This window comes from Poecilia formosa, unplaced genomic scaffold (genome assembly GCF_000485575.1).
Source record: "Poecilia formosa unplaced genomic scaffold, Poecilia_formosa-5.1.2 Scaffold5, whole genome shotgun sequence".
Lineage (NCBI taxonomy): Eukaryota > Metazoa > Chordata > Actinopteri > Cyprinodontiformes > Poeciliidae > Poecilia > Poecilia formosa.
The window spans coordinates 3,258,341-3,279,657 of NW_006799944.1; the positions used below are offsets into that span (position 1 = coordinate 3,258,341).

The 21,317-nt window shown below is 41.4% G+C and overlaps 2 protein-coding genes across 3 annotated transcripts in view; one reads left to right on the forward strand and one right to left on the reverse strand.

The window, feature by feature from the left end:
- Positions 1-2,243, forward strand: part of LOC103145813 (bridging integrator 3) — a 33,958-nt gene extending 31,715 nt beyond the window's left edge. Inside the window, exon 9 of the mRNA XM_007563416.2 lies at positions 865-2,243. Coding sequence (XP_007563478.1) covers positions 865-1,011 — 147 coding nt within the window. The 3' untranslated portion in view covers positions 1,012-2,243. The remainder of the gene's footprint in view (positions 1-864) is intronic.
- On the reverse strand, positions 1,475-20,953 carry acsl2 (acyl-CoA synthetase long chain family member 2). Of its 2 annotated transcripts, none has more exons than XM_016677282.1 (20): positions 20,794-20,953; positions 12,171-12,398; positions 11,954-12,068; positions 11,101-11,165; positions 10,908-10,997; positions 9,250-9,349; positions 7,738-7,916; positions 7,603-7,635; positions 7,359-7,410; positions 7,127-7,200; positions 6,736-6,813; positions 6,521-6,655; positions 6,300-6,434; positions 4,887-5,055; positions 4,718-4,806; positions 4,524-4,640; positions 4,142-4,285; positions 3,938-4,039; positions 3,784-3,855; positions 1,475-3,692 (listed from the first exon to the last, which is right to left on the reverse strand). In XM_016677282.1, the coding sequence occupies exons 2-20, from the start codon at positions 12,381-12,383 to the stop codon at positions 3,555-3,557; spliced, it is 2,100 nt and encodes a 699-aa protein (XP_016532768.1). In that variant the 5' UTR covers positions 12,384-12,398; positions 20,794-20,953; the 3' UTR covers positions 1,475-3,554. The 2 variants fall into 2 exon arrangements, with proteins under 2 accessions (XP_016532768.1, XP_007563457.1); XM_007563395.2 differs by having other exon boundaries at positions 12,171-12,385; positions 20,794-20,952.
- Between the last annotated feature and the right edge of the window lie 364 nt (positions 20,954-21,317).

Consider the following 21,317-nt stretch of genomic DNA (forward strand, 5'->3'; position numbering starts at 1 on the left):
ATACTTAGAGCCCACTCATGTGGTTTAGGTGGCACATATTGGTGTAAACAGGCAATGTCTTTCAGACTGAGCACTTAAAAGAGCTTGTGCAAAGTGGTTGGAGAGACCTGACATTATTGCTTCTGGCTTGAAATCCTTATTATACTTCTGACAAACTTCTGAGTCAACAAATAATTCGATTTAGTAAGTAAATCTCCCTCCGCTCCCCCCCGTCTCGTTATCTTGGTCGGTCGGGTTGTTTTATTCTGCAGCGGAAAAATCTATGCTGTTCCACAGACGCCTCGCGCGTCCCCTCAAGAGCGTGGCATTGTTTGCGTTGCTGTTTGAATAAATATTGAGATATGCTTGTAGGTTTCAAGGGGGTTTCATTTCCCAGTACTTTTATTCTCTGCCTACTCTTCTTGGAGTCCTGTAATGTGATTAAAGTCTATTAATCATCAAAGCAACTCTCCAGGGAGCCTGACTCATGCACTAAGGGGAAGAAGCAGGGGTGGGAAGTGTCAAGAAAGCTTTCAGTGAACACTCCATCTCTTGTTCAGATTGGGAGAGAAAAGCAGGGTCACTATCCACTCAAGTGCTGGCTTTTTGAGGGCTTTGTGAGAGTTGTTTGATTTCTGCGGGCTCCCTCTTCTTCAAATCACTCCTCATTAGGAGAAGACGTATGAGACCGGCAGCTTCCGACGTGCGAGTCAAAGCATGATCAGACTGTGAGATTAACGGTGAACAAAGGTCTGCGGATTGACCCCTGAATACATTTGTTTCAGAGGAAAGATGGGGATTATGTTTTTTTTTTGTTTTTTTGTTTTTTTTTTTCTTCTCCCCTGCCATGACACAATCTTTTCTTGTGTGTTTTCTGCCCGTCAGGTGGTCTACTTCACTGAAATGTACAACATCTTCAGCCAGTTAACGGAGCAGATCGACGAAGCCGGGCTGACTGATGAGCAGAGGCAGAAGGAGACCGAGGCCAAGCTCAACGAGCTGCGCTCTCTGTCCATCGTCGCCGACGACTGAGGGGGGGGGATGCCGGAGATCGGGATGTGCTCTTTTCATCACTCCCTGAATGGATTTCATCCCCTCCAAACCTCAGGAGTTCAGACGGACAGCAGTGGCCTGAAAATTATTGGTGGTTTCTTTCATTGGGGCCCCTCTTGTTTTGCACTACATTCTGATGTTTTTTGTTTTTGTTTCCTCTCCTTCTTTGCAAAGACGTTGTAATGCGGAGCAGCTGAACGCCACGTTAAATAAGCCATCAGCCAAGTGCGTCTTTATAAGCCAATATGTTATATTCTTGTTTTCTGTAGTAATGGAATCAGGATGTGTTAAAGCAGATTATAAGGTTTTACTACGTTATTTTAGAGAGTTTGTTTTCTAATGTTACCTTTAAAGAAACGTTTTATTGATCACTCGTGTTACTAAAAGTCTAAATTTTTTACTAAACAGGACTTAAACACAAACATCTTGTTTATTGTAAAAAAAAATAAAAAAAAACTGTTCCTCTTTATCTTCTTGTGATATTTAAGTGACTTCTGTGCCATCGTGTGTGAGGGCTTCTAACGTCTCACCTCTGCATAAGGCGTCTCCGCTGCCCTGCTGAAAGGTTATCCTCTCAGACGGGAGAGAGGAACCGTCTCCACCAAGAAAAATGCTTGTACTCCCTCTAGTGGGAATTGCTGCTCACAGCAACCGGCTTTCCTTTTGTTCACAGCACCCATCCTTTGTTCTATTGTTGGTGAGAGTATGTGTTAGCGAAGAGCCTCACACATTGTTGGCATGCTAGAAAGTCCCTTCTCTTCACCCTCAACACCAGGGTTGGAAGCCAGTTTTTGTTTCTGGCCTCCTTTAATTTTGGAAGGAGTCGCACTGCTTTGTTTTCACTCTCTATTGAGATGAGCCTCGGTATGAAAGCTAAACTATACGGTTATGTACACATTGGTTTCTCAGCTGTGACTTTGTTTTTCTGTCTTTCTTTCCTTTGTATGGTAACAAGTTGATTTGTTTCATTTTTATGTTGTTTTGAGTTGACCTCTGCAACCTAAGTTGTTTATGTGGCACAGAAATAACTTTAAAAATGAAGGTGCTTTTCTTAATCAGTTAAATTATTTTTTAAGAGTTGTTTTTTTTTTTTTTTTTTTTTACAGAACTAATGGGATTCTTTGTCTTTATTGTGTTACTCTGTCTAATGAAGTTTGAAAAGAGGAACCAGCTGCTTTCTCATTTGTATCTCAGTCTGAACATGAAGAGTCTCGAGAAAACTGTACAGGTTTATCAGTTCACATTTTATTTATCACTGCAGATTGAAATGATCTTTTATTCTGATGAGCTTAAATTAAGATATCCTCTGTACAGGTCTTACCACTGAGCTGAGAAAACCCTCAAAGCATTCACACCCCTAAAACCTCTCACCATTACAACCATAAATAAACGCATTTTATTGGGCTTTTTGATAGACCAACATGGAAGCCCATATTTGAGAAGAAGTAAATTAGGTTTAGTTTTTGCTATTATTTAAAACATAAAACTGCACGGTGTTCATATATATATATTTAATGTATGACAAAATAATAAAATCCAGTGCAATGCAAGGATGGCATAATTAAAGTTATTGCTAAAAGAAACCATAAAAGCTCATGTGTTACAGATAAATGTACGGTACTCATTCAATAAAAAAAATATTTCAGCTCTTCATTAAGCTTCTAGATCTACTTTTACTTCAGAGTTTTAAAATGAACCCAAAGTTGTTAAGATGTGGGTTTGGTTAAGATGCCAAAGAACTGAAACGAGGGACTAAAATAAAGTTATGTCCATTAAATCTGACATAATCCAGTTCACATTTTATAATTATTATCGATTTTGACTGATCAAAGTTTGTCTAGCTGGCAAAAGTAGCTCTTTAACACAATGCCAAAAGTGTTGCTTCATGATATTTAGGGTGAAAACATAAAACTCAACTATTTGGTACTATTCAAATAAATCGAATACCGACTGTGAAAAAGCAGGAATTTTACATGGACATTTTGTAGGCCTCCTGCATTTTGTCACTTTACTAAGATCCCAGTGAAATACATAGCAATTCATGGCTGTAACATGACGAGACATATGAAAAGTTCAAGGGGTTTAAATACTTTTACAAAGTGTGCTTATACAAGTCCCCAACATCTGTACAACACAAATCTACAAGCAATCTAACTTTCATGAGCAAAATGTCCCTCGTACACACAGACCCTTAAATCTCCTAGAAAGAAGTGCAGCATGATGAAAATGTGAATCTCTGCCTCTGAAGGTGACTTCCTAATCATATTTGTTATTCTGCTTTCTGCAAATAATAGAAAGCAGCTCCTATTACCAGTGAATAATAGGAAGGCATTAGAGTCAACGGTGAGATCGTGAATGCTTGGACGCACTGACTAGAAATAGAGTTGCCACAAAACATCCGAGTGAAATTCAATCAAATATCAAGTGGAGTTAAAAGTGTTTGAAAAACAAAATATCACCACTAATCATCTTCAGGTACCATGGACAGCATTTCCCTTTGTAGACACTCGGGTGTTTTGGAGTTAAATCGGAGTCTTGTACATGTTCGCTAGCTGTTGTTGAAACACCCTGCGGATGTCGGCGCGCCTGCTCTTTAGGGTGGGCGTGAGAAGGCCGTTGGCGATGCTAAACATCTCCGGATGTAAATAAAGATCCTTCACCTGAGAAAACACAAAGAGAAAAATCACCGTAGTGTTCTTGGCTGCTGTTAAATTTGATCTGAGATCAGTTTTGATGTCACAAACAAGTCACCTGTTCAAAGGACTTGAGCCCTGCTTCCTTCCCCACAGCCCTCATGTCTTCTAATACTGCGTTCTTTACATCCTGTCAGAGAAAAAGTTTGCTCAGCTTTTTTTTTTTTACTCTTTCAAGCTGTTAGATGAAGAACATTTGAAGTAGGACTTACTGGGTTTTGACACAGTTCCTGGTAGGACCCCACAAAGGCCCGCTCCTTAGCCCATTCAACAAACACCTCTTTGTCAGGGACAACTATACCTACGACATAGGACTGCCGACATGAAGCACAACAGAAAGTCAAAACATCTCACACTCTCTCTTGGTAGCGTTTTGCCTGCGGATTGACTGAAAACGACCTTATTGAGTGGCTCACCTGCAAACTGTCTCCATGCACAAACACCTGGAGGACGGGAACAGAACGCATGTAGACGTTCTCTATCTTCTCTGGAGCGACGTACTCTCCCTGGCACAGCTTGAAGATGTGCTTCTTTCTGTCGATGATGCGCAGCGTGCCGTTCTGACACAAGACATGGAGTGACACGAATATTTTCTCATTTAGACAAAAGACAGTTTGCACGTAAGCATTAGTAACCGCTAAACCTATTCACGTATTTTCAGCTTACACGTTGACCAACAGAGAGTAAAGCAGAATTCTGAAGAATTAGAATGACATAAACTACATTTCATAGAGACAAAACGTGAACAGTTCTCTCTTGATGGCCTCCATTATAGTCTTGACTATGTCCCAATCTTACTGGAAGCCACTGGCCCACATCCCCAGTGTGGAGCCAGCCGTCACTGTCCAAGGCCTCTGCTGTCCTCTCCGGGTCCTTCAGATAACCCTTGAACACACTGGGGCCGCGGATGCAGATCTACCGAGACAAAAGGACAGAAAACTATCTCCAGGATCCAGGCTAGAGGAGAACATGCGACGCATCATAAAGCTCACCTCTCCTTCTCCGTTTTTAGCAAAGTAGTTCATATCAGGGATGTCCACCACCTTCACCATAGCGCATGGCAAAGGAGCTCCAACATGACCTGAAGACAAAACAAAAGAAAAAGGACATTTACGTATCTGATGAGGACATGCGGGCATTTTAAAAGAGCAACATCCAAACCTGTGCTGGAGTCTCCTATCAAAGAGAAAGTGCAGCCTCCAGTGCACTCTGTCTGTCCGTAACCCTCACATATAATGCAGCCCATAGTGGCTCTGAGGAAGGACAACACCGTGCAGGAGATGGGTGCTGAGGCAGTCAAGGCAAACCGGAGATTACCTCCTAAACTGGCCTGAAATACAGAGTAAAACAAAATCAGCTTTTTAATATTAAAAGAAAAAAAATGGTCAAAAGACAGCCATGCTATGGATCTGAGCTCATTTCTGTCTGAACTTTTGTCGCCCTTGGTCACAGTCTCCCATCTGAATTGATACAGCAAGCCAAACTCCTTCGGTTCTACGTCGCATGTGTGAATGCCTCTTCAATGCACTCCCACAGGTCCAATATGCTGCTGGTGATTTTTGGCATCAGCTGCTGGAACAATTGTGCTTCTCTAGAGAAGCTTGGATTCGAATTTGGTGCAATTTGCGAGGCTGATTATTCACAGGTAATGTACGCACTAACGCCATGCCATTTAAATTCAAGCGATGCACAGATGAATAAAACAGTCACGATAAAACAGAACAGAAAAAATGTTTTTATCCATAAAATAGACTCTGAAATATTTCTAGTTTTTAAATAAAAGTATTAGAAGTATGGCCTTATCAGTTATATCGCTTGACTCAAATTGAAGACGCAATAAAGGACCGGTATTGTTAAATAATGAAGTACGGTGGTGGCAGTGTCATGATATGGGGCAGCCTGATGGGAAGAAACATCCAAGTAAACCAATAGTACCATATTATGTAAATATAATTCGGTGTACCTTAACTTTTGAATAAACTCATAAATAAGGGCAGACTAAATAATTTCCATTTTATGAATACAATATGTTAAAACTATTATGTTGCTACTATGAAACCAAGAAGGATTCTTCATAAAATTCAGACAATCGTGGACATCTTCTTTATGAGACAACAACAAAGTGTCTTCGGTCAGAGGCTTCTTCATAACCGTCGTAATACAGACTGTTACAGGAGTTCCTTCCTGCCACCAGCATCTTCAAAACCTCTTTGAGAAACCCCAGATAACGTTACTTAGGACATTTAATTTCCCCAAGTACTTTTAACTGAACTGAATTAAAGCCACAGAAACAAATGTGGAAGAAATGCTGAGACAAAATTTACAGATGCCACTGTGGAATCTCAGTATAAAATGTGACATCATTAGTTTTAAGTAAATGAAGGTAAAAAAAAGAAGTAATTTTTTGTTTCTATTCTTAATATGACAGACTTTCACCTAAAACCTACCAGCAGAACACCCTTCAGAGCACTATACTGTTTTATAAAAAAGAAAAACGTGAAAACCCTGATATAAAAGCAACACCAGGAAACCGACTTGGGAGACGAGGCACTTGTGTGTTTCTCAGACTCTGACCTGAATTTTCTTGAACACCAGTTTATCCCACAGACTGTCGTTGCGCACAATCCCTCTGCAGAGCTCGGCCTGCTTTCTCCTGACAGCGTAGTGGAGCAGAGCCCGCTGAAACGGAGAGGTCAACGAACCCAGGATCTTAGAGGAAACCAGAGGAAAATGGAAGAGGTGAGAACCGCCTTTCTCTGGAGCCTTCTCACGGCTTAGCCGAGCGCTTCACTGACCTTGTCGTAGATGCGATTAAGAATGCGGGGCACAACGGGGAAGAGGGTCGGTTTGAGAGTCTTAATGTCGTCCATGAGAAGAGAAACGTCACCCTGGAAGAACCCCACTCGGGCTCCGTAGCAGTACATTGTGAGCTGCGACGGAGAAGGATTTTATTTGGAGCAGACAGAGAGAGAGAAAAAAAAAAAAACAAAAAGCTAAGACGATAAACTACCTGGATCATCCTCTCGAACATGTGGGCAAGAGGCAGGTAGGAGATCGACACATCCTCTTGCCGGATCACAAACGAACCCTGAGAGGCGACAGGAAGAGAGATGAGCAAAGCTCGGGGGAGAGATTACGTTCAGGCAGCGGGATTACGGGCGCAGCCCCGCAGGCAATCAAACGCGTCTCTTTAGCAGCAGCTAGACAGCACAATCTTTAGACAGGGGCAATTAGTTAAAGTATCTCACAGCGACACGGGGCAATCAAACATCCAATTAATCATACCATTAGACACAGCAGGGAAGGGAGAGGGAACAGGTTTGAGATACAAGCAGATGGGAGTGCGACCCTAGCTGCAAGGCTGTTCTCAATTACACAAGGAGGTGGAAATGTAGACAGACCTCCAGGATCTTAATGACAGAGGAAGTATTGGAGGCGATGTTCCCGTGGGTGATCATGGCTCCCTTGGGCTTCCCTGGATAAATAAACAAGAAATTATTGCCGTGCCCTGCACAGCAAAAAAGGAACCTACAGCGGCACCGCAAAGAAGGCCTGCATGTGGGCACCGAGGGCCGTTCCTCTAATGATGTTAGAGAGGTGTAATTACACAGAGACCTCTGAGATCAGGCGTACCTGTGGTTCCACTGGTGAAGCAAACCACGGCCAGATCCTGAGGCTGGGGCAGCTGCGGCAGACAGCGAAAAATATGAGAACGTGACTCAGGTTTAGAGAGGAGGAAGCCCTCGGTCTGGGTCATAAGTGAGTGTTAATGACATCTTGCTGGACAGGGGCAACGACAGAGTCGTCGGGCGGGCACTTAGGAGGTCATGAATCAGTTCGGTGCGGTGACGTCGCGGCTGAGAGACGACAAACTCACCACAGGATCTTTGAGGTTCTGCTTTCCCAGCTCCTACAAAAGTGCACAGTTTACACACGGTCACCGATGGGAGCGACTGGAAAGCACGTGTGTTTGAAAAAAAAGAGTCTCCGCTGAACGCTGGCACCCACTCACCATGAGCTGCTCCCGGTTCAGGACGTCCACCTCGCACTTCTTCGCCCGCTCTCCAAAGGCTTGGCTGAAGTCGTTGAACAGAACCAGACAGGAGACTTTGGGAGTCGTGCCTTTCTCTTTGCACTCCAGCAACAACGCTGCCCTCTCCTCTCGGTCACAGACAACCAGGGACATCTCAGCTAAACAAACACACACACACACACACAAACAAAGGTTTGCATCAATGTAACTTTTGGACATTCTGAACAGCTAAAAACCACAAAGCTGCAGGTATTTTATTGGGATTGAATGTGGTAATAATTACTCACTGAGGGACAATACATGTTATTTATATTCAAACCAACACAAAGCGGAAGGAAAAGCATTTTTTTTTCTTTTGTTTTGTTTTAACAAGTAACAATCTGAAGAGGCGTGCATGTGCATTCAGAGCCCTGAGTGGAACCGGCTTTCCCTCTAACATTTTTCACATTTGGAGACTAAAGTTTTTTGCCCTCGTTTGTTGCAAAGCATCTCAAGCTCAGTCGGGTGTAATGGAGAAACACGGCCATGAATATAATTGATCTGATCGTCAACGTTCGAGTCTTGGTCACACATTTTCAGTTGGATGCATGTCCTTTACTTTGACTGAGCCATTCTAAGGAATGCATTTTGATTTAAACGTTCCAATGTGGCTCTGTTGAATCTTTATGGTTACTCTTCCTGCTTGAAGGTTAAACTCCCCCTCAGTCTGAAGTCTTTTCCTACTTTGAAACAGTTTCCTTCCAGGGTTTTCCTGCGTTTACATCTGTCCATCTTCACCACTTCAAAGCTTAAAATATTATTTTTTAACATAACTCTGGCTTAAACTTCTCCACAACTTCTATCTCTGACTTGTCTGCTGTATTCTTTGGTCTTTTGTGATGCTGTTTGTTTACTTATGTTCTCAACGAGGCCTTCACAGAAAAGCTGGGCTTCTTCAGACTGACAATAGCGACTGTCGGTATAAAGGCGGCTGAATAGAAACGCACAACACACTTTTCATATTTTTAGTCATTTGAAAAAGATCCAAGGTCACAAAGGCCTGACTGCAGCTGCACTTGAAAAGTGCTTGATATTTACCTCAGTTGACTCCATGCTGTATCTCCTCTAGTTTCTTCTTTTCTGATACTTATTTTAAAGGTTCAATGTAGAAACATTTTAAATGTTTGAAATGATGTCCCATTTTTAAAAGAACAGAGTTTAGCAGGAAGATCTTAGTGGTTTTAAACAACCACAACACCAAAGTCCCACCAAAGAACAGCTTATTTAAACATACAAAAAATACAATAAAATTAAATCTCAGATTGTTTTTGTCATAAAAAAAACTTTAGAAGAAAGTTTAACAAACACTTTGTTCGTGATGATCTCTCTACATTTTCTCTATTGACTCCGACTTGTTTGTTCTGCTGAGGTTCTTCTTTTGTTTTGTTTTTTTTTAAATGAAGACTCAGAGTTTGAGACGTGAACCAGGCAGGAAGATCTTGGTTTTCTCACCAAGGTTGAGGATGTGGACCATGGCCTCCGTCCCCAGCGTGTCGTACAGCGGAACCAGAGCCATGGAGTAGGTGTAGCAGGCCATCTCTGAGATGATCCACTGCCGCCAGCAGAGGGAGACAAAGCAGCGTGGTAAGACACACACACACTGTTGAGCATTTAGGTAGATGATTACACGCCACACATTTAAATTAAGAATATTTACACAAACTAAAGACACGTTTATTAGGTATAAGAAGAAAGTGCCTGTGTGGAGTAATGCAATAAATAATCCCATCTTCTTTCAGTTATATCAATTTGACATTTCCGTGGCATATAGCCAAAGCGAACAACAGTCATTATTATTTTACACAAAAGCAGGTAAAATGCAACATCAATCTTTAAAATGTAAAAAAAATAAAAAAAAATCCATCAGTTCATTAGTATTAATTTCTCAGTCATTAAGTAAAAGTTAATCTGATGACATGCTTGTGTCTCTCGCCACAGTAATGTGTTATATATGTACATTTGCAACAAATAAGATCAAACAACGTCTGATTTAAAGCAACAGTTTCTGTTTTCAGCCGTAGAAACCCATAATAACGACTCTCTGGGGAAGTCAAATAAAGCTGCTTAATTTTAACACCTCATCCTCTCACCGCTCCTGCATAAATAACTTTAGAATTAAAAAATGAGCTGGTTTGTAAATGATTTCAACGGCGCCAAGGACGTAAACAGCCTGCCCTCCTAATGGACGCAATTAAAGGACAAAACATTTTTATGATACTGAAGACTCAAGAGTCGATGCTGAGCCTACCCTTTCTGCACTAATCCAGCAGTAAAACGCTTCACAGTATGATTAATGTAAGGTGATGTGTGTCTGAAAAATAAACAAGCTTAAATCATTGGAGGAAAAAAAAAACCCCGCAAAATCGAACCAAGTATTTTTCTTCTGGTTTCTAGTTATGGGTGAAATAATCTACCAGTAGAACTAGAACTTTTTCCATCAACATCAATGAATTATTGACATATAACAAGCTCATATTTCTTCCTGAAAAGCTACTTGTAAGTTAGTTTTGTCTTATCCCAAAATGTCAAAAGATGTTTGCAGTAGAAACTAGACAAAAAAAATATATACCTGGTAATATTTTGTGTTTTTGCAGTGAGTCCATGAGGTGTTTGTGATGAAATAAAGGGTTTAATTTAATCAGATATGGAGTAAAATCTAGCAAAGCGTCCACATGCTACTTAACAAATGTAAGGCATTTTAGGCCTCCTTTTTACATAATTCATCACTTTTTTTAATTTAAGATGCCAGCAGAGGCCTGTAGGGCCTTGAATGAAGGTTTTAGGTTATTTATCTGAGTGCTGTCTGTCCTCTAGGTGAACCTGCTGTTGGGGAAAATAGTTTTAAACATTTTCTGTTTGCAAATAGTTTCACCTGATATGCAGAGGAGCAATATCTGCTTCTCTGAGATTTTTACTGGTTTGTTAAAATAATTTCCTTCTGAGACCATTGTGTGTGTGCAGCTGCTCGTGAGCAGAGAGGCGAGCCAAACACGCACGCACGCACGCACGCACGCACGCACGCACGCACGCACACACAGTAGGTTTCGTCAAGCTGTCAATGGAGACGATTTAGGTTTCCTGGAGTCTAGGCTGAAAACATGAATTCCCACCTCTGGCCTGTTTGGAGAGTAAACCCCAACAAACTGCTGGCAACCTTTGGCAATCATCCCACTCCCCATCCACTGAGCCTGCTGAGCCACCTGGAGGGTTGGAGAGCTCCAGTCAACACACAGTAAAGACTGAGGCTTTACACAGGAATGGTGCCGTGACGGACGGAGAGATCAAACTTTAGTCGCGTCAAACCTCGGAGTAGGAGATCCACTCGTAGGGCTGGCCTGGCTTCCTGTAGCCGAGACATGGACCATCTCCTGCAGGCCACAAACAGTTACCATTTATACAACAGTCGCAGTCGCTGCGTCTGAACGCGGCAGGTCTGACTTTTAAAGCAGGACAGTTTATTTCTTCCACCAGAGGCAAGAAACAAACTTTTTACGCACTTTTACAATTTGCTTTTGCACTTTGATTGTTTTTGTTATTTACACCAGTTGGACCGTTTTACATTATGTCACAACACAAACCCGTATTTAACTGGGATTTTATGTGACAGAGCAAGACAAAGTAGAGCATAACTCTGAAGTAAAAAGGAGCTGACAGCTGCATTGTTATTCAATCCCCTTTAATCTGATGCACGTAAATAAAATCTACATGAGCCTTCAGAAGGCAGGGAGTTTGGATTTACGAGAATATGGATCTAGCAGAAGAAAAAAAAAATGCAGAGACAAAAGTAAGAATTATATGGTGGACAAACAGGGCAATTTTAGACAAAAAAAAAATACTTGGTATAGACGGCAATTTGACGAGCTTAAACTAAAATTTTTAAGTGTAGATGTGGGTACCTGGAGAAGACATGCCTTAAAAGAGACGCGCTAAGCACATCAAAAGGTGGCGACACAATGTATCAATTTCTGGGCCTGAATGGAAATATCAAACGTTTCAGACATGAGATGGTTTAAAAAAAATAAAACAAAAAGCAAGTCGTGTATGACTTTCCTTACACACTTATACACTACTCTTTGTGCCACTTCTCACACAAAAATCATAGTAAAATGACATTTAGCGAGGCATGGTGGGAAGAGAGCCCTGCTTCATCCATCACCTGATATCCTCAGACCTCTCTGGAACATCTCATACACCGTCCTGATGTCATCGTAGTAAAACTCCAGCAGATTGTCATCTTTAAGGAGAGCAGATCTCCTGCAGCTGGGGTCTCCCTGCGGACAGATCAAACATTTACCGGCGACCGAACGCTCTGCCACGTCGATGACATTAGCGCGCAGCCAAAGGCTTAAATGTCAGCGGCGGGGGCCACTCACGTCGACAGCTACGGACTGGGCTTGCAGATCACAGGGAGGACGAACGGGCCGGGGCCGGGTCAGCAGCCAGTACACGGTGAAGGACGCCAGGGCCCCCAGCCCCAGCAGAGAGGAGGTCGACAGGGACGGCAGGAGACTCCACAGCTCCTCCGCTTCGGAGCCTTTGAGTCCTGCGTGGGAGCAAAGCGAACGCAACCACTCCTGGAGCTGCATGGCTGCAAGAAATGCCTGGAGAAATGCATGAAAATGACACGGTGCAGAAGCAAATGTTTAAGTCTGCACACAAAAACAAACACGGAGATGTAATTTATTCTGCTGCGCTGCAGTTCTCTCTCTCTCCTTTTTTTTTAAATCTTTACATCATTGTCCAGTTTGCTTGCAGGTATGGCACAAGAAATGTTAGAAAATGGTTGAAAATTGTCTTGTGGTTTGTATTTTCTTTTTTGCAAAATCTTACATTTTAATAAGAAACACCAAACACTTTATGAAAGATTTCAACAATTTTATACAGTGCAGCTGAAATTGGCCGCCCCAAAAAAAGCCCTGCACATGATGCTGCCACCTCCGTGTTTCACAGTTGGGATGTTCTTCCCAGGCTTACAAGCACACCTGTTTTTCCTCCAAATGCAACCAAAACTACAATTGGGCTTTTGATGTTTCTGCTGGAATAATGGCTTCCTCCTTGCTGAGTGGCCTTTCAGCCCATGTCGGTGCAGGACATGTTTCACTGTCCTACCAGCTTCAGCCAACATCTTTGGCTTTTGTTCTAGGGTGGATTTGACCGTTTCTGTCCAAAACCCGCTAGCCTCTGGGACAAAGAATCTCTCTCCTTCCTGACTGAGGAGATTCCCATCGTTGGACATTCCCATCATGTCTATTCTTCCATATAATAGTTTGAACAGATGAACTCTCTAACAAAATTCCCAGACGTTGTTAAAGTCTTCCTAAACCTTGTGGGAGAAAGTGCTGTGAACTGAAGAAATAAAATCCTTTCTAAAGTTTTGGCAGCAACTTTCACCGCCACCCACTGCACATCACCATGAGACCACCAAGCATGAGGGTGGCGGTGTCATGCTCTGGGGTTACTTCTTAGATAGGACCGGCGTGGGTTTTTTTTTGTCAATGCAGATAAAATTGTGAACAGTCCAGAATATCAGTCAGTTTTGGCCCAAACCGTCCACAGAGGGAGAGCAAGCAGAGTTCTTCTGATTAATACAGATTTTATCGGGTATCTGAGCGGTAAAATCTGCCCACCTGCCTCAAATAAAAGTCAGCGAAAATGCAAAAGCGTGGAATCTGGCTGAATGTGTGGTCAGCGGCCCAAAGGCTTGGCACTACTCAGAGAGAGAGAGAGGGAGAGAGAGAGAGAAAGAGACGAGGAGGAGAAGAAAAGGCTTGGGCACAAACAGGGAGGGCTGGTGGAGAGACATCAGGAAGTAGAAACGATTGGCTCAACAGAAACAGGCGCTGAGGTTACTCTCAGTCATGCTCTGCCACGGTTTCACCCGAAAGAGAGCAGAAACAAAACAAAACAAAAAAAAATAAATAAATAAAAAATCTGGGTGAGTACAGTAGCGAGGAGCTGACGGAGGAGGAGGATCAACAAGGTCCGGCCCTAATGATTCATGGCCAGACTCCACTGCTCATAGCAAAGCTGAGCGTTTGATGGATTGAACACAAACAAACTCCATAACAGCGTTCACACACAACAGGGAGCTAATGTCACCCTCTCTGGCAAAATGATTTCATCTAGTTTCACCAGAAAAACAAACTCATGTCACTGAATAAATCCCTCCACTTCCCACTCTGACGCCCGTTCTTGAATACCCCTCAACCTCTCACCTACTTTCTCCCCCCAGCACCCGATCAGGAGTGGGAGAAGGTTAGGGGTTCGAGGGGGGGTACCAAGCGGCATCTCACATCCCTCCCTCCCCTCTCTTTTCTCACCAGGCTGACGCTACGCCGCTTCCCTTCCTATTCTTGGGTAAAGTGAAGCCGCACTCGAACCTCAGAGGATTTCTAATCTTCGCCGAAGCAGCAATTTATGCGAGCGAAAGCCGTTTAGTTTCCACTTTACACCTGCTGAAGCAGCAAAGCAGCCGCTGATCCCCTTGAGGGCTTTCATGAGGGTAAACAAATGGAAAACAAAAGGCTTGACAAAATGTGACATAGAAAAAATGACGGTGTGCAGCAAAGAGGGCTTCCTGCAGTCCCCCCCCCCCCCCCGCCTCATTTCTGTCTCTCCTCGACCCCCATCCATCCTCTCTTACAGGCTTTCATCGGAGCTCAGACAACAACCATTGTACTGCCAGCCTTTTACTCCTCAAAGACGAGACAAAAGAGATGACAAACACACGTGAAATAAAAAAAAAGGGAACTGTCAGTCTGAGCCATTTCCTTTTTAAAATGCTACAGAATCCCTAAGTTCTCATGAGAGCAGGAACCATTTTTTTTTATTTGTAGAGAAGTGATTTTATCATCTTTCAATGTGAAAGTAAGAGTTAGCCTTCATACAGAAAGGTGTAAGGGAGCAGAGTGCCTGGTCACAGCGAGAAGGCAGGTATGTAGCAGAAAGCATGGAGCGGTTTCCATGTCCACGCACATGCCAGCAAGCTGAAACACAGCTGGTGAGAAACACAAGCAACCAGCATCATTTGCTAGAGGTGGGAAACCCAAAACCACAGCCGGTTTAAAACCTGCATTCCAGGTTTTCAGAAAAACCTGGAATGTGACGTTGTGTGGAATCCCTCTCTCTCTGTAGTCAACAACCGTATGAAAAGTAACGGTTACATGTTTTTTTTTGTTTTTGTTTTTTTTGGGGGGTGGGGGAGTTGTGGGGGGGCCTAAAACGCTCAAAGTGTATAATGTTCTGCTATTCAGAGGAGTAATTAAATGGGGAACCCAGCTGGTCAATCCTTCCAGTTCCACTTGAACCCAACAAGAACAAAACTGCTTGTGGTAAACACATTTCCATTTATAGCTGTAGATTTACACGGCCATCTACAATTATCAACCACAGTAAAGATCCATCAATCCATTTTCTACACCTACTTATACTTTTCAGGTTTGTGGTCGTCGTGCGAGATGAAGGGCACAGTGTGGAAATATCTGACCTTTAATGCAAGTGCATTTGCTCAGTGGGGAAAATTCTCAATATTTTTTTACCAACATCACCGCACATCTAAATAATAAATCTAACTGAAGTAATTTTTTTTCTTATTTTACTTTAGAATGTCAAGGAATTCTTGACTTGTATTCTAGGCTTTGCTGTTTCGAAAGGGTGTAAATATGACAAATCTCCAAAATGAGATCATGCCCACTGATAAGTACAGCAGAGGACCTGTGATGCTGTGGGTGTGTTTTTCGCTTTAAGGATCTTTACAGAATCCGTACATAAGATCTTAATACGGTAGATCCTACCAAAGAAAAAGAAAGGTCATCATTTTTTCCCGTCAATCTGATAAAAATGATCCAAGTTAACAGACGTAAGATCGACCTTCTTCTAACCGCTTCAGTCCTCAGGCCTAAATCCTGTAGAAAACCCACAAGTCTGGATAATCTAAAAAGATTGAATCTTCAAAGATCTCTCTCTCTCTCTCTATTCACCCCAAGCTTGTGGAACAACCTCGACATCTTTTCCGCACACGAGGATCACGATGCATCCAAAAGTACGCTCCAGTTTCCTGACACATCGACACGCGGACAGAGGAGGGTGCAGATCGAAGCGATCAAACGTCAAGTCTGTGTGAGTGATGACACTTCCTCCTGAGCCGCAAACACCAACGTTGCATAGAAGACGACACAATGACAGAAGGCGTAGATAACAGCAGGCGGGCCACTTAAGTTTGAGCCTTCAGAATAGGATGAATAGAAGCTGGACAAGAGCAAGTGGGACGTTAAGCCCTGAGCTGAAAGGCTCTGTGTTCAGGCAAGCTTGTGCATAACTGTGTGACGAAGTAATCAAGTCTCTACTCGCCTATTTAAAATCTCCGCCACTTGAAGGCCGCTTTTTTGTAGCAGAGTGGATTTTTTTATTTTTTTATATATAATTTGAAGTTATTTTTAAACGTCTTTTGAGGTTGAAAAGCTTCAAAAAAGAAAAAAAGAAGAAAAAAATATCACAACGAAGGTCTAAGAGAGCACTTTAGATTGTTGTCATGGTAATCACATAGTGCACAACATCATCCAATCAGCACTGCCTAATCTAGGGCAGATTTTCTCATTTTCTGTACTTCAAAGAATGATAGCTGTGCACTTCGTATGAGTGACTGATTAGTTTCTGGGTTTACTTTCAGAGCATGTCCTCTTCTCTGAAAAGACATATGTATTTTGACTCATTAGTTCATTTGAGCGCCTCCACTTTTTTTCCATACACTTTTCACCACATTACTTCTGCTTACTTTGTGCTATTTCAACCATTAAACTTTTACCATAGTCTGCTTTTGGTAAATCGTTTGTAAAATAAATGTGATCATCTTGGGTCACGCTGAAATGAATGAACCATCCCATAATTTATGTAAAATTCAGCTATCCTTTTTTACAGCTAACTACTTCCGCGTAGGTTCAGCTAGAAACGGCATTCAAACTTTAAGATGTAGTCAGTCATATCCTTTAGCTAATTCTGTTTATTTCAGGGGGTTTTTCTTATAACTTTTATGAATTTCATAAATTCCTTCCCACCTTAAATGCTATTGAAGGCTTGAATACTTGCAGAACCTTTATCTCATTAGCTTTCAAGCTATTTTTGACCTAAAAACAAATATTTCTTAAGAGTAGTGAATTAATGAATTAATGTTGGCCAACCTGATAATTTGGACTGTGTTACTGTAAGTCAACATGCATGTGCTAGCCTAGATGCTACGATTATTTTACCTAGTTTTAGATCTTTAGCTAATTTTAGCTTTTACATGTTTTTTTTTTTTTTTCACACACGACATGGAGTATGTTACTGTAGGTCAAGATGTTAATCCTAACCTAGAGGCTATCATTTGTATTTCAACTAGCTTTAGCGTTTTAGCTAATTTATTACTTTAATTTAGCTTTGTAAACAGTGTTCTGCATGAATTTCTAATACTCTGGGTGCGATTTTTGCATTGACTTAAAGTTTCCTCTCTCCTACAGTTTTTCTCTTTGCACTTTGCAGGCTTTTGCTTTATTTTGCTGCTTCCACCTATTTTCTTACATTTCTGCATGTCTTCTGCAGTGAATTTCAAATGTCTCTGCAATTTTCACTAAAAAATGCATTGAATGCAGAGAATGCATTCAAGCTGCATTCTCGCAGCAAATGCACATTTTTCCGTGTAAAATTTAACCTTAGACATGTTTTGTAGAGTGATAATTATGGTCAGAAAACTCTGGAATGTGTTTTGGCAACATCTGCGATGCAGCTTGAAAACAGGAAAGACGGGACAATAAAAAAGGTGAAGAATTTTAATTTAAATTCCACTTTCCATTTAAAAGTGGCAGCTGTAAATTATTTTCAAGAGTTTACTGTCAAATACTCAACGTGACTGTGGTAAAAATAATAACTCTGAAGGCTGCTTTGAACACAATGCATGTCTTAAAAAAAAACGTATTTGCACTGGCAATCAGCAACAAAGTGTTTTTTATGATTGAAACAAACTTTTTGGTCATGATCATTACAAGAATGAGATGAAGTGTAAGTAAACGCTTTGTGCAGTGGCTAAGTAAGCTTCTGTGGTGATCTGAGCAACGGCAGGGAATGACCCAGAAAACTACAGGAGGTGACATGTGCAGGGGGAGGTTTTGCAGCAACACCACAGAACAGGCAGAAACCATAGCAGTGGACTCTGCACAGACTCCCTCCACTAAGTTGTTGGATTGTGCTTGTGTAGATATAGCCAAATCCGGGATATGTGCTTCATAGTAAAGCTATTTTTTTACCTTCATGCGGTACGGGGGAGAAAAATGTATTGAGGGACGGCTTTACATCTTGCTTCTTGACTTTCCAAAGGACAAAATGGGGTCTCTATGAGTCTCAAATTCACTCAAAAACATCCAGGCCTCAAACAATAAAGGCTTTGTTCCTCTTTTTTTTCTTCCGAAGTATTAAATCTTCACTTTCCTGCCACTAAGAAGAACGAGACTCTAACATGACATTGTACACTAAGGCTACATTCCACTTTCCAGGCATCACCTTCACATATTTCCTGCCTTAATTTAGTGCTTTAGAACAATTTCAGTAATTTATGGAGAAACAGGAAATATCAAAAACAATGATTAACATGCACTTTAAAATGAATACAAAGAGAGGAAGAGAAGCATCAAAAACAAATCCACAATATCACATTTATGTAATTAAGAAGCATTTTACTGAATGAAATGTATTTTATACACCTTTGTTTACAGTTACGGAGGTTAAATGTTTCTTAAAGTTTCTGACTTGGTTTTGACACTGCAGAAGGGATTTTGACAAACTCCTTCACTCAGATCATCTCCAGGTCTTGTAGGTTTCAGGGCTGTCGCTAGGCAACACAGAGTTTCAGTTCCCTACAAAGATGTTCTATTGGGCTCAGGTCTGGAGACTGACTGGGCCACTCCAGAACCTTGAAATGCCTCTTAAAGAGCCACTCCTTAGTTCCCCTGGTGGTATGCTTTGGGTCACCGTCATGCTGGAAGACCCAGTCACGACCAATCTTCAATACTCTCAGTGACAGAAGGCAGCTGTTGCCCAAAATCTCACCATGCAAGGCCTCGTTCATCCCCTGCTCAATGCAGTGTAGTCGTTCTGACCTCGTTGCAGAAAAGCACCCAAAAGCATATTTCTGGGACGGTGTTCCTGGGATTGTTCTTATTTTTCTCCTTCCTTCAAACACGGCAAAAGGACTTTACACCAAGCAGTTATATTTTGGTCTCATGTAACTTCATGACCTCGTCCCACGCCTCGTCTGGATCATCCAGACGGTTGTCGGCAGACTTCAGGCGGGCCTAGACGAGTGCTGGCTTGATCAGGGCAACCCTGCTAGTGCTGCAGGATGTTTAGCGCATGACTGTGTGCCACTACTTGCCATTACTATGGTAACCTATGAGGCAACCAGATGTTTTTTTTTTGTTTTTTGTTTTCCCCAGCAATTGATACTGAGCTGATTTTCCAGTTGAATTGATTGAATTTTTATTATTCAATGTTGAAATCATCAGCTGATGAAAACCTGTAAGCTGTAATCAACATTGTCAGAATAGATAAGTAAGATTTGAGCCAGAGGCAAGGCCACAGTAAGTGCAGCCTTCCCATAAAAGGAAGGAAATGAAAAATGTATCAATCCTAAGCAGGTTTTTGGTGTATATCAGAAGATTCTGGATATTATAAACACTCGGTTTTTCTCTCCAGTAGAACTGACTGGGAGGCAATGCACCGAATAAATCCTCCCCAAGGAAAAATGCCCCAGTCTACAGTAAGGCTGAGCAACCAAGTAATGCAGCTGCAGCGAGGCCAGGAACTGAATTTCAATCACACAATAAATAAATCACATGCAGTGTTGGAAGACTTCTACCTGGTCTGTAGCACGGTGCAGATCCAAGAAACATGAAAAATTGAAAACCACTAGATCCCCACTATCTCTAGTGATACAAAGCTAAATGTCAGGTAAAAGATCAGGGGATATGGCAGTAATTACCCTGGATGGTAGAATAATTTGTCACGACAATGTTCAGTGGACACAGAGCTGAAAATATACTTGAATGGCGTAAAACTGATCTGAAGAGTCGGGAGAGGATAAATACCAAATTTGGGGGCTATGAGGGCAAGGGGCTGTGGGGTTGGAGTTAATGCTTCAAACAACTTGTGTCAAAAATACTTGAGGCGGTCCAACTAAATTCAAACGTTATTCTTTTTCCCATGATTGATTTTCTTTTTGCTTATTTTCACACATTTTCTTTAAAAACCTACAGTATGTTTAGTATGCTTCATGTATTCTATTCATCAAGAACGACAAGCTACAGCTGTTCATTCAAGTAATCTAATATCTGGCAAGTACTAAAAAAAACAAAACTTACTATGAAGAAATAAATAGAAATTATTTTAACTTAGATTTTTATTTATTTATTTATTTTTTGGATGGGGAGAGATGATTCTGTTTTCCTGTAAAAGAAAAAGTTGCATTTCTCAAATTTAAAACGTGCAATAATTAGTTGTTGAATAAAGTACCATTATCTATCATTTATTCACAAAAATAACAAAATAAGAAAAAAAAATAACAAGAAGAAAGTAATCTACCATAAATTAAACGTTTCTGCGGGGTTATAAATCACAACCAGTTCATTTTAAGCTAATCAATAAAAACCGAATATTACAGTTGGTATTGTGCAAATTGTTTCGTCTAAGAACCTCACTTTTGTTCACATTAAAACCGCTAAAGTGCGTTTATTTACACCTAGTACAACCGTTTTAGCACATTTTCATTCATCTCCTCTGAGATCTAAAAGCTGCAACAGGCTCTCAGCTCCGGAGTCTGGGAAAAAGTCTTAACAGCCTGCTGCTGCAAAACTTTTCTGCTTGGAAAGCTGAACCTCCAAAGCAATAATAATAATAAAAATAATAATAAAAGCGTTGGTTTTTCAAACTCAGAACAACCCAACATGGTGCGAAGCTGCAGACGAAACTTACCTGAGTACGAAGCAGGCCTGGGAAAGGAACTTTGATTGCACCGCGAGTTTTAGTTTTCCTGCAGGAGATCCATCAGAATTTGTTCACGTGTCAAGTTACCACACAAAAAGCTTTTATTTCCGGTTAAACGTGTAGAGTAAAATTCATTCAGAAACTGCGACGAGGCGTAAAATATGACATGGAATGTCTTGCTTTGTCGAATAAGAATGATAAATTAAGCTAAACGCTTTCAATTGCTTCTTTAAAATATAAATCCACAATTTCAGCACTTCCATGTCCAATTGTTCATTGACAAATTAAGTAGTACAACAATAACAATGATAATAATAGTAATCATAAATTAATATGAATCGTCATCGGTCATGGGAGTTGCTTTGTTTTTAAATTAAGCACCAGTGCGTGTGTTGGAAAATACGGTAGCATAAGTAATAAATACGCGCAGGCCAAATCAACCTTAGATTTGTGATTTCATTAACACCTGCGCATGAGTTATTTTATTTTGAAGTTAGAACGCACACTTCCTT